Raw genomic sequence first — 16724 nt, 5'->3', positions numbered from 1 at the left:
GACCAAAGTTGAAAAGTAACTGCCAGCACTGATCTAGAGAACGCATTATATAGATAATGCCTACTTAAAACAACATCTTTCTTAAATTAACTCCAACTAGCAGACTGTGTTTTTAACTGCCTTTGACTGCAGTAGCAAGGTCTCAGGTCATGTGATAAGAAAACAAAACAGCAACAACAACAAAAATCAGCAAGGAAATAACAGAACATAGCACATAGAAAATCCATGGGTCTGGCTAGGAATTCTACTAATTTGATGGATCCGAACAGTGTGAAAGTACCACCGCTACTTCTTTTAGCCATTTGCTTCTGTCTTGCCTATATTCTCCAGTGCTTTTGTTTTTGTTTTTTAAGTTACTGGGGCAACAAACTCAAAGAAATGCAAAAACATTCTCCTCGTCAAGACTGTGGACAAAAGCAACATTTTCTAAATTATGTAGCTGATTCACTCGTTCAATTAATAAATGTTCACTAACTCCAATTCTTTGTTAAATAAAAATGTTAATGTGCTTATAGCAAATACTTAAGCATTTTTTCTCTCAAAGAAATATCTCAAATTTTAAAACATTATAGTACAGAGTGAAGCTTCCAAGATTGGGGAGGAGGGTGTGGACAGATTTTAATACCATCCATTAGCTACAGGACTTTTGAGACATGGTAGACTTCAGAGTGTTTTTCGTGAGAATAATGGAAATAAAAATTCCTGCCATACTAAGTCACAAAGTGACTATGCAAATCTAATAAGATAATATGCATGACAGAACTCTGTAAAGAGAAAATAGCATAGAAGGAAATTGAAAAAGAAAAAAATTCTTTCCTTTTCCTTGCTTTTGTATTTATAATTCAGAGTACTGATACCAAAGGATCTTGATTACCCAGGAAAATGTTTATCTGATGAGCTTTTGAAAAAATGTTTTATGTTTTTTTGATTACTATGATAGTTGTATTACAATAAAATATACAAGATTTCAATCATTATAAACCTATTCCACAGCTCAGAAAACATCTTTTGAAATGTACACAACATAGATTGGCCAGATTGAAATATCTCAGTGGTTAAAGGGAAGCCAATAGCATGGCTCAAACCTGAGGAGGCATCCATGCCAAACTCTGGAGCACTTAAGCATGTTGTGTCAAGGCAAATTAGTCGAGAACAAACTGCCTTTAAGTTTAAAGAAGGCATCAGTTCTACACAAAAGCTTGCAGGGCTGCCATTTCTGAACAACAGAGACCTCAAGGGCTCTTAGAAAGAATAGTCATGCGCCACTAAAACCAGACACATCAGCGGGCTTTAAGAACCGGGAACAAAACACATGAAAGGTTAAGTACTCTTCTGTATTGTGTTCCAGTAAGATGCACTTTGCTCTTACCTGTATGTAGTCATGTGGTTTATTAAATCTGTTGTACGCTCTAGATTCAGTGTTGCGTCTTGGGCAACAATGAGCATTTTGCAGTGGCATAAAATTTCAAAAGCAAAAGCCAGTGTCTTCTAACCTTAGGTTCCCCATCTAACTGCCAAAGAAGACCAGTGCTTACCCATCGTGTTGAGCCCAACCTGTTTTCTTACTCAGAGAAAAAACATGCCACCAGCCTCTGTTAATACTGTGATGACCCAGTCCAGGAATTAGGAAAGCTTTGTGAAGGGTCAGCCTAGATCCTGGATCTTCCTTTCCTTTTGTTCCATTTTGGATGCCAAGGGATTCACTGTGCACAGGTGTGAAGCCTCAGTACCCTACTGGACTCAACCCAGTCCCTCGTCTTCGGGAAGTGATCATATGTGCCCAGTGAAGGTCACACTTCCACAGAGTCCTGATTTCCCAACAGCCTTTTTTTCCCTCCTTGAATTATCTAAAATCAATAATGATATTTGTAAAGTAAAAATTAAAAATAAATTAATTAATTAAAAAAATTTAAAAATAAAAAATAAAAAAAATAAATAAAAGTCACACAACAAAGATGAGCATGAACCCTGTGATCTTAGATAATCTATTCAAACTCTGTGACCCTCTTTCTTTATCTGCAAAATGGCCACAAAGTAAATTTCAGAGATAATATTTCAGAGGTTTTTTGTGCAATAATAGACCCCCTGACTTAGCAACTAAACAACAACACATCCAATTCCATACAGGATTACACTGGCAACGTCACATATTATGATATGTGAGCCTTACAATAACCCCTTCAAGTTCACACAGCAGTTGTCCCAACCTCCATTTTCCAGATAAGTATTTCCAACACACTCTCATCTCTAAGTCCCTTCCCAGTTTTGATGTACTAAGTTTCTGTTTAATAAAGAAACAGAGACATAATTGGTGAACAAGTTTCAAAAGGATCCCCAAAACACTTAGCATAGTTGAAAGGATGCTGGAACAGGGGCCAGCAAATATCCCTAATATTATATAATTTGGCTTGCAGGGTAAACAGTGGAAATATTTTAATAGTAAGGGGAAAGATCACATTTCTTTTCTTCCTTGAAGTGTTGAATTGGCATAATTATAATGTGATCAGGTAAGCCAAGTTAAAAAGAAAAAAAATGAAAAAAAAGTTTGTTTTTTTCTTGGTCTTTTTGTTTATTTTTTAATTGAAAGATAATTGCCTTACAGAATTTTGTTGGTTTCTGCCAAACCTCAACATGAATCAGCCATAGGTATACATACGTCCCCTCCCTCTTCAGCCTCCTTCCCATCTCCCTCCCCACACCACCCTTCTAGGTTGTCAAAGGGCCCCTGTTGAGTTTCCTGAGCCATACAGCAAACTCCCACTGGCTACTTGTTTTCCATACGGTAATGTAAGTTTCCACGTTACTCTCTCCATACGTCTCACCCTCTCCTTCCTTCCCAGCCCTACCCCACCCTGCCGTGTCTGTTCTCTATGTCTTTGTCTCTGTTGCTGCCCTGCAAATAATTTCATGAGCACCATCTTTCTAGATTCCAGATGTATGTGTTAGTATATGATATTTACCTTTCCTTTTCTGAAGTAAGTACTTCACTCTGTATGATAGGCTCTAGGTTCATCCACCTCATTAGAACTGACTCAAATGTGTTACTTTTTATGGCTGAGTAAAAAGCCAAAGCTCAAAAACAAAATGGCTTCTGTATTAAGCTTAGGCTACCATAGCAATCCATCATTTATTTTCACTTCAAACAATTTATTACATTTCTCCCCTAAAATAGGAGTCAAATAATTCTAATTAACTGCTTATTTCATGCAAAGTGTAGAATATTTATTTACATAATTTAACCATAATCTATCATATGTTCCCCCAAATTTTGTTTTCCTGTGTTATACACATGTTTACACATGTATAAACAAAAAGCAATACATATATTTGTGTATGTGCCATCAGAATTACCTGTAATATGGCATTTATATGCATAGCATATGTTACAAACACACACATTTAAATGTGTGTGTGTATATATATATATATATATACAAATATTAGTTTTTCAAAGGTATCCTTATTTACTCATTTTATTCAGAACTTAACTCAAAAGAGAATTCATAATGGCAAATATTGGAAATCCACTCATAAAAATGAAAAATTATAATTTACTTCATAAATGACAATACTTAAGGGCAGAAATATTATAAATTCTTTAAGAAGCAAATTTATACAGTAGCACTAGTATGTAATTATTTCTACATTATTCCATACTCAGGGAATGTAAGTACAGGGTTAATGCAATGAGATAAAAGTCAGTGATTAAACTGAATAATTACATCAGTCCAAGAGATGTTCTTTTTGTGTGTGATAGCTTGCTGGAGAATAATCACTTCACAAACCTACCTAGATCTCAAGTGCATTTGGGGATTAAAACTTAATTTAAAACTTGGCTAAAAAATTTCTTGAATTCTCTATAGAAAAGGTCTAAAGTAAATGCAAAAAGTTTATCATCAACATCAGTTAAAGCAATGCTTTGCATTTTCTCCCCTAGAGAACACAAGAGTCAAATTCATAGAATTATTTGATTAGGCCAAAAAAAGTTCATTATCACATTTACAATGAGTCATTTATACTATATCTTATTTCATGAAATCATATTTGCTTTCTTAAAATATTTTGTAAAATATTATATCAAGACTGACATCTATACATATATCAATCATATATCTATATATATACCATATACATGTCAGTCTGATAATACATATATACATTCACACACAGTCAACACCTAAAATCTGTTTTTTGTGCACTATGTTGAGTATACAAATATTTCTTCATTTTCAAACATTATTCTCAAGAAACATGTACATATATCATTATTTTAAATATTAAAATAGCTATAACAATAGTTCCATATCTAAAGTGGGAAACTGCTCAACTTCATAATGTTATCATAGTGCTTGTTTCCATGGCAACGCCTTCGCTCCCTTGAGCTAGTAACCATGGACTCTGCCTTAGAGAGGCTTGGACAGAGTGTAATTGAATGCTTTCATTGTTCAGTTAGGAAATTGAAGCCCAGGTTCTCAGATTCCTGACTTCTCACTGTCCAGTGCTTAGTGTCACAGTAGGAAGTAAAAGGTAGGTTCCAGCATCCTTTCAACTATGCTATACTGCCTGCCGGAGAAGGCAATGGTACCCCACTCCAGTACTCTTGCCTGGAAAATCCCATGGACAGAGGAGTCTGGTGGGCTGCAGTCCATGGGGTCACTAAGAGTCAGACACGACTGAGCGACTTCACTTTCACATTTCACTTTCATACATTGGAGAAGGAAACGGCAACCCACTCCAGTGTTCTTGCCTGGAGAATCCCAGGGACGGGGGAGCCTGGTAGGCCGCCGTCTATGGGGTTGCACAAAGTCGGACACGACTGAAGCGACTTAGCATACTGCCTGCCACTATTCTAAACCAACTGACACTAAATGCATACACACAGTTCAGTTCAGTTCAGTCGCTCAGTCGTGTCCGACTCTTTGCCACCCCATGAATCACAGCACGCCAGGCCTCCTTGTCCATCACCAACTCCCGGAGTTCACTCAGACTCACGTCCATCGAGGCAGTGATGCCATCCAGCCCTCTCATCCTCTGTCGTCCCCTTCTCCTCCTGTCCCCAATCCCTCCCAGCATCAGAGTCTTTTCCAGTGAGTCAACTCTTCACATGAGGTGGCCAAAGTACTGGAGTTTCAGCTTTAGCATCATTCCTTCCAAAGAAATCCCAGGACTGATCTCCTTTAGAATGGACTGGTTGTATCTCCTTACAAACACTCCTCATATACAAACTATACATATAAACACCAACATATAAACACCATACCCAAGCCATTTGCTTCAGTCAGGCTATTTTAAGAGTCAAATTACATTCTTTATGATTTTCTAGCACTACAAATAAAACATTGTTATCATTTTGGCATGATAATGACAAGATGACTTGTTGGTTATGGATGTAGGATATAGAAATAATTGCTTTAAAAGAGAAGAATCAGTATCACACTACTTTTCTAGATATTTTCATTCATTTTACTAGATATTTTCATTCCTTTTCACTTCCTTTACCATGTCTATTGTTTAGGAACCTATAATTATAAACAGTTAAAAGACATTTAATAATATCTAGTCAGTTTATATCATGGTTCCCATTTGCTAACCACTTGTAACAATAAGAAATATGAAACACTGTAAGAAAAAGTAATTTTTCTATTTAATTAAATATTTATCTATAAATAACAAACAGATCCTAGAGCCTAGATCTGTGTTGTCCTGCAGAGTAGCCACCAGCCCCCTTGTTGGGCCCTTGAAATGTGGCAAGTCTGAATTGAGATATGCTGTAAATATAAAATACACTGCAGATTTCAAAGATTTTACCCCTACAAAAATAATGGAAAATAATCTCAATTTTATACTACTGTATGTTGAAAGGATAATGTGTGTATATTAAATAAATAAAATATAGTATTTAAATTAATGTGACCGGTTTCTTTTTAGTTTTACATGGCTACTAGAATATTTTAAATTGCCTATGTGATTTATAGTTATGGTTCATACTATATTTCTGTTGCTCATCCCTGGTTTGATCATTCTTTATCTTCCCGCCTGAAACATCTCATTTCCTATTTCCCCAAGTTCAGAACCTACCCTACATGATTAAAGATGACCTTGTTCTTGAACCCTTTTCTGATCTCTCCCACCAGGAAATGAATCCTTGCCTCTAAAACATCAGTATCTTGCTTCCAGCCCTGACCACTCTATTCTACCACCACCACCAGGATGCAAGTTACCAGCAAACATGGTCTATGTATGTTTTTATGCATGTTTGTAACCTACAAAACAACCAGCATGGAGCTTTAGTAAAGCATCAGTAAATTTTCCTAGAAAAGTAAGCAAAGAAACTTATTCATAGTATATTTGTCCTCAATTCACTTTAAAAAAAATTTATCTATTTATTTTAATTGGAGGCTAATTACTTTATAATACTGTAGTGGTTTTTGCCATATGTTGACATGAATCAGCCACGGGTGTACATGAGTCCCCCATCCAGAACCCCCCTCCCGCTTCCCTCCCCATCGCATCCCTCTGGGTTGACCCAGTGCACCAGCTTTGAATGCCCTGTTTCATGATTTAAACTTAGACTGGTGATCTGTTTCACATATGGTAATACACATGTTTCAATGCTATTCTCTCAAATCATCCCACCCTCGCCTTCTCCCACAGAGTCCAAAAGTCTGTTCTTTACATCTGTGTCTCTTTTGCTGTCTGGCATATAGGGTCATTGCTACCATCTTTCTAAATTCCATATATATGTGTTAATATACGCTATTGGTGTTTTTCTTTCTGACTTATTTCACTCTGTATAATAGGCTCCAGTTTCATCCACCTCATTAGAACTGATTCATTTTTGTTCAGATAAATCTATCTTGAAAGATTAGGATTTTCTAAAGTACCAGGTCTATGATTTAATAACAGGATACATACCAGCTGACTCTCTGATACCGTAGAAGATGGTGAGGAGAGGTTTGCCTGCAAAATTATAAACATAGTGTCTTTTAGTGAAATTCATAATTTAGTAAATACATCTATGTTATTAAAGTATTTTGAAATTTTTATTATTAAAATAATACATATCAATTGTAGACTTTTGACAGATATTAAGGAAAAATACCATTATGTCAACTCTAAAATAATTGTTTTACATTTTTTGCTCATTGCCTTTCAATATTTCTCCCACACATTTTCATTCAGCTCACATAGTGGTAAATATGTTTTCCAAAGTGCTTTTCCTTAGCATCTTAACACAAGCACCAGCAAAAGGCATCAAAAATTCTTCAAGGTGATGTAATATTTCATTCTCCATACACTCCATATTCTACTTATACCAACACTGTTAGCTATTTATATTTATTTATAGTAAAAGAAAACAACAGATTTTTTTCCTTAAATTACTCATATTAAAAAAATAAACCTTTCATGAAAAAAATATTCTGTTTTTTTAAATTGTTTTAAATTAATATTGTTTCATCATTCTCGGTTCCTGAATTTCACACCTTTCTTCTGGATTTGGTTTCCTTCTCACTGAAGTAAATGCTTTGATAGTTTTTTTTTTTTTTTCCAGAGCTTCCCATCTTGAACTCTCTCTGAAAATGTCTTTATTTTGTTCTCCTCTTGAGCTAGAATTTACCTGAACATAGAATTCTAGGATAATGGTTATTGTTCCCAGCATCTTGAAGATACTGTCCACTTGCTCTGACTTCTGTTAACTGCTGTCAGTCTAAACGTCATAACTTGGATTATCTGTCTTCACATTTGGTTAGTGTTTAAGGTTTTTCTCCAAGGAATTCTGTAAGCTCACTATGATGTGTCTGAGGGTGACCTCCGTTTACGTATCCTTCTCTGGGGCTTGGTATACTCCTTGAGTATACATATGCATATCTTTCTTTGATTCTGGAAAATCCTCTAGGAATCTCTTCACATATTGCTTCTCTCCTATTACATCTAATCTGTTCTTTACAGTTTCAGTGAAATATATGTTGGGTCTTCTGAATCCATCCTTCATTTCCATAAAATTCCTTGTCATATTTTTTCATCCCATTATGCTGCATTCTGGATTGTTTCCACACATAAGCCTGACAGTTAATGAATCAATATTAATATACATTAAACATGGCCACTGAATTTTATATTTTTATGACAGCATTTTTAACCTCAAGGAGTTCAATTTGATTCTTTATTAGATCTTTTTATGGTGTCCATAACTCCTTTTAACTATTTCAACACTTTTATTATATTTATATTTCATTCCAGATTTTTCTATAATCTCTCATGGTTAAATCGGGCTTCCCAGGTGGCACTCACTAGTGCTAAAGAACCTACCTGCCAACACAAGAGACATAAGAGAGGCCCAGTTCAAACCTTGAGTCGGGAAAATCCCCTGGAAGAGGGCAAGGCAACCCACTCCAGTATTCTTGCCTAGAGAAATCCTATGGACAGAGGAGCCTGGCGGGCTACATCCCATACGGTCACAAAGAGTCAAACATGACTGAGCGACTTAGCACACACACACGCATGATTAAATCTCATGTTTCTTGTATCTACTGATTCTCCTTCATGCCTCTGTCCCAAGATGTCCTTCACTCATTTGGTGACATTTTAGTTTTGATTCTGAGCTCCTCTTTAGTCGGGGTATTTTTAGTGAAGATTTCTGTAGGTATCTGAGAAACTCTGGGTTGGGAAACCATGCCATACATAATACATTTCATGTTTGCCCTGGTGGGGGTCCCAGGAGTTTCACTGGCTCTGGACAAGTTTCCATTTTATTTCATCAAACTCACAGAGGCGCAGGTCTCCACGTGTTCAAGTTTCATAGGTTTATTGTTGCGTGTGCACTCAGTTGTGGGCACACAACTCATTGTAACCCCATGGACTGTAGCCCACCAGGCTCTTCTGTCCATGGAATTGTCCAAGCAAGAATACTGGCATGGGTTGCCATTTTCTGCTCCAGGGATCGTCCTGACCCAGGGATCAAACCATTGTCTTTTGCATCTCCTTCATTGGCAGGCAGATTCTTTATCAACTGCACCACCTGGGAAGTTCCATTGAACTTGCTCCAAATCCTTTGTCTTCATAAGTTTAGCACCCATTTTTTTTTATGGATGTGCAGGAGTGCAGGGTTCCCAGGAGTGCAGGGTAAAGATGTTGGAAGGATGTATGTCTATTTCTATCCCACACTTCATGGATAGGGGGCCTTCCAGACACCTGGATGCACACAAAGGATTCATTTCGAGCTCTCAGATTCACCATATAGTGAAAGTTAAACTCTTTCCTGGCTCCTAGGTTCTGATGTACCTGTGTCCTACAGAACTTATACTTACTTCCCCACCTTATATTTTATTTTCCCACCTGGAGTTCTCTCTTCATATCTGGCAGCCACAGTTTCACTTTCTTTCTTGTAGTTTGAGATACATATATACTCTAACAGTTACATTTTCTCAAGCTATTCTGCCCTTAAATGGGAGGCTGGGCTTCTATATCAGCTCAGCTTTCACCATTGTTGGGAAGTGGGCAATATCTATAATTTTTTGTTTGGCTGCACCATGTGGCATACAAGATATTCCTAAACTAGGGATCAAACCCTTGTGCCCTGCATTTAAAGTGCAGAGTCTTAACCACTGGCCCAGAGAAGTCCAGGAAGTGGTCAAATACAGATGCACAATTATAAATATACTGGGCTAAGACACAGCTGTGTTTCTAAACTATTTCTATTCTTTTTGAAGTTGCAAATATTTTCAGGGTTTATGACAGATGAGTCCATGTTGTCTTTACCCTCTGAGAGGTGAATGATGACTGAACACTGAAGGCTGAGTGACTCCCATGGTATTGCCAAGCACACAGGAGTGTGAATCACTAAACATGACAACCAGACGCCTGCAGTCCTTCTTGTACTGTGTCTATCACGGTTTGTTTTTTATTTTTGACTCATGCCATTCTTCACCAAGATGGCCACTGTTCACTGTCATTCCTGGTTGCTCTAAGGCAGCAGGCTGTCCTGGCCAATGGCTTCCTACCTCTAGCTGTCCTGGCTAATAGCTGTGGACCAGGTTAGTGTCCACTAAGGTTTCTGACTCTTCCATGCTACAGAAAATTGTCCTTCAGAATGCTCACTCCAGTGATTGCTCAGTTTACCAAAGCCTTCGTTTTTAACCTCGTTCAGTTCAGTAGCTCAGGCATGTCCGACTCTTTGCGACCCCATGAATCGCAGCACGCCAGGCCTCCCTGTCCATCACCAACTCCCAGAGTTCACTCAGACTCACGTCCATCGAGTCCGTGATGCCATCCAGCCGTCTCAGCCTCTGTTGTCCCCTTCTCCTCCTGCCCCCAATCCCTCCCAGCATCTGAGTTTTTTCCAATGAGTCAACTCTTCGCATGAGGTGGCCAAAGTACTGGAGTTTCAGCTTTAGCATCATTCCTTCCAAAGAAATCCCAGGGCTGATCTCCTTCAGAATGGATAGGTTGGATCTCCTTGCAGTCCAAGGAACTCTTAAGAGTCTTCTCCCACATCACAGTTCAAAAGCATCAATTCTTCAGCACTCAGCCTTCTTCACAGTCCAACTCCCACATCCATACATGACCACAGGAAAAACCATAGCCTTGACTAGACGGACCTTAGTCGGCAAAGTAATGTCTCTGCTTTTGAATATGCTATCTAGGTTGGTCCTAATGCAATATTGATAATGGTTACTTCTAATGTCTTAGGATCTTTTTCCTTTAGTTAGTTTTTCACTATTGGAATACTGAGAGAATTTCTCATTTCCTTAAACAGCTTCTATGAAATATGCTGAACTAAATGTGTCTTGATGGAAACAAAACAGTTAAGGGGCTTCTCTGGTGGTCTAGTGATTAAGAATCTGCTTTGCAATGCAGGGGACACTGGTTCGATTCCTGGTCCAGGAAGATTCCACAGCCGGTGGAGCAACTGGGCCCGTGTGCCACGATTGCTGAGCCTGTGCCCTAGAGCCCAAGATCCACAGCTGCTGAGCCCACGTGCCCTAGGGCCCGTGCTCCACAACAAGAGAAGCCACCGCAGTGAGAAACCCACACACCGCAGCTAGAGAGGGGTCCCACTCACCGCAACCAGAGAAAGCCCACGCAGAATGAAGACCCAGCACGCTCAACAAACAGAATATTTTTTAAAACATAGTTAAGTTTTTATCTCAATAATTTTAAGGAAAAAAGAAGTCACTCACTACAAATATTTGCACAGTTTAACCACATTACTAACATTTTTCAGTACCTTTTGCTAAATAATACCAGACTGTCATAGAGAAAAAAAGATAAAATGCTCAGGCAAATATATTGATTAAATTAGGGAAAAACCCATATATCTTTGTATTCAATCTCCACAAGTCCCTCAAATTTCTTCACTGAGAATGATGATATAACAATAAGGTGTTTTAGACATCCCCAATACATTTTTATTTCATCTAATATAATGGACTTCATATCACTATTAGGAGAAACTATTTCCAGAGGGGGAAAAAAAAAACAGAATTAAATTTGAACTTTAGGGTGGAGTAAAGCCACTGCAGATCCTTTATCAAAGAAAAAGAATATTGGCTTATGTGTATTATCACTAATAAAACCAGACTCTCTCAACTAATCTAGTTGTGTCAAACCCTTAGAGAAGCCTCCTTCTCCTTGCCCAATATGGGTTAAGATTGTTTATTAAATTCTGTAGCTATAGTTATGTTACCAATATTCTAGCAATGATTTTTCAAGAGTAAGGAAAGATTGTTTGGTGAGCTGAGATTGGAGCTGTGAATAGTGAGAGAAGACTACTATATTTAAACAACTGCCCATTGGTAAAAAACTAAACTAAGGATGAGAAGGAACATGGGGTACCTAAAAACAAACCTGAAACTGGATTTGAACAGCACTAAGCATATTAGACATTTGATCTACCCATGCAGAGCATCAGCGAGAGTGTGAGACTGGTTCTTGTGTGAAACAAGGTCCTATGGTCTACATTCTATAGCCTTTGACATCATTTTAATTACTAAGGAAAGAAAAGGTGGAGAGTGCAAGTATTTTAACCCATTTATCATCATTGAAAACCAAAAAAACACAAAACTTTTTAAGACAAACAGAGCAGGCTAAAAAGTGCGAGAATCAAAACTTCTTATTTCAAAGAAAATCTGTTAAAAAGGCAAGTTACATGCAAACTAATAGAGTTAGACTAAAGAAAGAAACAAAGATTTGAAATCCACTGAAAAAATGAATTGCCAAAGACCTCATGCCCGAGGCACATAAATAAAAACCAAGCACTTCAGTCATTGCCTAGCGTTGCCTTTTTAGGACACACATGTCAATGTGGTTTTTACCCTCTGAGAGGTGAATGATAACTGAACTGAAAGCAGAGTGGGTGCTATCACTAAGTACAGAAGCACATGGATCACCAAACATAAAGAACCCACTTTGGATAAACCATTTTCCTTTTCCATAGATCTCATGCCAGAGGCACATAAAGAAAAACCAAGCTCCTCAGGTATTTTCTAATGCTAATTTTCCGTGCAATCTGCAGCTGTTCCCTATGCTTGACTCATGGGTATCTGGCATCACACTAGCAGACACCCTTTTGGGAGACTGAAATAAAATCAAGTTGCAGCAAGTAAAAAGTGTTAAACACTTGCTTTTGCCTTCTACCCTCTGCACTAACACTTTTAGCAATTTTTTCTCCTTCAACAGTTATGTCCCTCTCAATTCAATAGCATTAAAGTGTTTCTCTTTGACCTTTTCTCTGTTAACTTGAATTGTCCTGAGTTTTCTTAAGGCTCAAAGGATTTGAATTCACTGACAGTAGATTTGGGAAGGGCTGGGAGCTGGGCATAATCAACCTTCATGTCCATTCTATTCTTAGGGTGAGAGAGTTCTTTGTTTTGTATAGAATGGTGAGGAGGATCTGGAGAGGAGTTTTAAATCCAGGCTATTTTGAACCGTGTAACTTTCCTTCAACTTACAGGTAGAATCTGAAATATGATACAAATGAACATATTTACAAAACAGAATCAGACTTACAGACATAGAGAACAGACTTCATCGAAAAAGCAATAGAGTTCCAAAAAAACATCTATTTCTGCTTTATTGACTATGCCAAAGCCTTTGTGTGGATCACAATAAACTGCAGAAAATTCTGAAAGAGAGGGGAATACCAGACCACCTGACCTGCCCCTTGAGAAACCTGCATGCAGGTCAGGAAGCAACAGTTAGAACTGGACATGGAACAACAGACTGGTTCCAAATAGGAAAAGGAGTACGTCAAGGCTGAATATTTTCACCCTGCTTATTTAACTTATAGGCAGAGTACATTATGAGAAACACTGGGCTGGAAGAAGCACAAGCTGGAATCAAGATTGCTGAGAGAAATATCAATAACCTCAGATATGCAGATGACACCACCCTTGTAGCAGAAAGTGAATTAGAACTAAAGAGCCTATTTATGAAAGTGAAAGAGGAGAGTGAAAAAGTTGGCTTAAAGCTCAACATTCAGAAAACGAACATCATGGCATCTGGTCCCATCACTTCATGGGAAATAGATGGGGAAACAGTGGAAACAGTGGCAGACTTTATTTTGGGGGGCTCCAAAATCACTGCAGATGGTGATTGCAGCCAGGAAATTAAAAGATGCTTACTCCTTGGAAGGAAAGTTATGACCAACCTAGATAGCATATTCAAAAGCAGAGATATTACTTTGCCAACAAAGGTCCGTCTAGTCAAGGATATGGTTTTTCCCGTGGTCATGTATAGATGTGAGAGTCGGACTGTGAAGAAAGCTGAGTGCCGAAGAATTGATGCTTTTGAACTGTGGTGTTGGAGAAGACTCTTGAGAGCCCCTTGGACTGCAAGGAGATCTAACCAGTCCATCCTAAAGGAGATCAGTCCTGGGTGTTCATTGGAAGGACTGATGCTGAAGCTGCAACTCTAATACTTTGGCCACCTCATGCAAAGAATTGACTCACTGGAAAAGACCCTGATGCTGGGAGGGATTGGGGGCAGGAGGAGAAGGGGATGACAGAAGATGAGATGGCTGGATGGCATCACCGACTCGATGGACATAAGTTTGAGTGAACTCTGGGAGTTAGTGATGGACAGGGAGGCCTGGCGTGCTGCGATTCATGGGGTCGCAAAGAGTCGGACACGACTAAGCAACTGAACTGAACTGAAGGGGGAAGAAGGGTGGGGAGGAGAGGATTGGGAGATGCAAGGTGTTACTGTATGGTGCAGGGAATTTTATTTAATATTCTGTGATAAACCAACATGGAAAATAATATGAAAAAGAATATATTTGTATAACTGAGTCACTTCTCTGTACGGCAAAATTAACATGTGTGCATGTCTGCTCAATCATGTCTGATTCTTTGCCAGCCGATGGATTGTACCTACTAGGCTCCGCTGTCCATGGAATTTCCCAGGCAAAAATATCAGAGTGGGTGGCCATTTCCTTCTCCAGGGGATCTTCCCAACCCAGAGAGTGAACCCTCATCTCTTGAATTGGCAGGCAGATTCTTTACCAGTGTGCCACTTGGGAAGCTCCACAGCAGAAATTAACACACAACATTGTAAATCAACTCTCCTTCAATTTAAAAAATATTAATCCAATGGTAAGCATAGGAGGTACCAAGACCATAGAGATATATCCGTGAGACATCATATCTTTCTTGCTTCTTATTCCTTTTTCTATCTGTAGACCTTACCCTGTATGAATATCTCACTAAAAGTCACTGTAGCAGTTAGTAATATATCCCAAATGTTCTAAGTATAGAAAGTTGAGTTGGAAGTATTTAAAAGTTTGACTCAGTAAGTCAGGGAATGATGATTCCATGTTGCTATGAACATAATTGGTAGGCAGAATAAATAACCATGGGGACCAGTGACAGTCACAGCTTACATTAAAGATCAAACCAAGGGGAATGTGGGTGAAATATGGCACCTTCGTGTTTGATGACATGTAAAATGATGATAAGGACCAAGGCATAAGAGATGTCTCATTAAGCCAATTCTCTTCCTCCTCATTTAGCACAACTGATATAATGATCTTCCATTTCTTCCTTAGCCTCTCTCACACAAACATATCTTGGAAATATTTCTGAACCATAAAAAAAAGAAAGAAGAGTGATCAGCAGAGTGGAATTTCTTGCTGAAACTGTTCATAACTCATCAAATAGCTGGTCACATCCTACAGAAGCAGATGCGGATCCATGTCTGGATGTAAGTGGATTGGATTTCTCACCTCTTACCCTAAGATCTGTGGCTGCATTAGGGCATGTCGGCCCTGAAACACTCCAGCATAGCAACGTTTCCAGCCATAGCAACAAGGGGACTGTCTGTGCTGGCTAAATTGGAGAAGATGACCTTTATTTGAATATCTGTATATAGAGAAGGAAATATTCTTAATAAAGTTTGACACATTTTTAATGTATGATGATATTTTGAAAGCAATATACTTCCATTGTAATGATATTTTTCTGTCCCTCCAGCTCATTAAAATGAGATTTTTACCTCTATGCTATATTATAGTCAATAAGCCTGTCTTTGTTCTTTCTCTGGCACTTAAAAGTAATTTCTGAAATGTAGTGAGTTTATTAAATGAGTTGTTGTCAATAAAATGTGACTCCAAGTGAGGGTTTTTTGGATAAATTAGTAATAAGTCCAAATACTTGCCCTATTTTCTGAAGTTGCTTTTATTAAGAAAGTATACTGTGGTTTTGAATTACATGAGTGAAATGAAATTATACTGGCAGTAGCTAATGAAAAATAATAAATAGTTACAAAGACAAGTATAATGTAAAGGAAAGAAAAATGACATTCCCCTCCAAAGATGTTAGTATGAAAACAGAATCAAACAGAAACTTAATTAGAAAATTCATTCCTTAGGGGGAAAGAAACTCTTTAAAAATGAGTGCCATGGAAAACAATCACTGATAGGTTAACTGATAAATTATGAGTTAATTTACATATAAGAAAATTATTTAAAACATTAGAAATATTCTAAACACTCTCATCTCAGATGTTGTCACCAGATACAAAATTACTCATTTCAAGTTTAAGACTGAAGGTTTGGGGTGATGAAGAAATAATTCAGACCCAGAAAATGAATACTAATGTATAAAATATTTAAGGAAGACAAATTATTTTCAGCTTCTGTTGGAGCAAACAAATATTAACGACAGAGGCTTTAACAAGAGGAAGACCTAGGTTGGATTTTGCCTCCTCTGTGACTGTTTCCTCCTCCATAAAATAGAAATTTGAAATACTCATACCCACATCATAGGACTGGCATAATGTTAGATGAGATAGTTAAAACTCATCTGTAAGAGCTCAAAACATTAGTTATTATGATTATTGAATTTGGCATCTGTTAAAAACAATAAAGTAAAATATGAATGATAATATAATTAATACCACAAGTGACCTGTGATAATTAGCACCATTCAGTGTGTTTGTTAGCCTCTTTTAATTTCTATTGCACTTACTGATACTGCTAAGTCAGTTAAGTCGTGTCCGACTCTGTGTGGCCCCATAGACGGCAGCCCACCAGGCTCCCCCGTCCCTGGGATTCTCCAGGCAAAAACACTGGAGTGGGTTGCCATTTCCTTCGCCAATGCATGAAAGTGAAAAGTGAAAGGGAAGTCGCTCAGTCGTGTCAGACTCTTAGCGACCCCGTGGACTGCAGCCCCCCAGGCTCCTCTGTCCATGGGGTTTTCCAGGCAAGAGCACTGGAGTGGGGTAAGACA

General features: G+C 38.1%; 1 protein-coding gene across 7 annotated transcripts in view; it reads right to left on the bottom strand.

Annotated features, from left to right (window-relative positions):
* LOC120869874 (muscular LMNA interacting protein) overlaps positions 1–16724 on the bottom strand; it is a 305414-nt gene that overhangs the window by 65742 nt on the left and 222948 nt on the right. For all 7 annotated transcript variants that reach the window (XM_040249174.1, XM_040249175.1, XM_040249176.1 and 4 more), the window contains exon 10: positions 6916–6960. In XM_040249174.1, coding sequence (XP_040105108.1) covers positions 6916–6960 — 45 coding nt within the window. The remainder of the gene's footprint in view (positions 1–6915; positions 6961–16724) is intronic.

Source organism: Oryx dammah, unplaced genomic scaffold (genome assembly GCF_014754425.2).
Source record: "Oryx dammah isolate SB20612 unplaced genomic scaffold, SCBI_Odam_1.1 HiC_scaffold_11, whole genome shotgun sequence".
NCBI classification, from domain to species: Eukaryota; Metazoa; Chordata; class Mammalia; order Artiodactyla; family Bovidae; genus Oryx; species Oryx dammah.
This window is presented reverse-complemented; position numbering and strand designations above follow the sequence as displayed.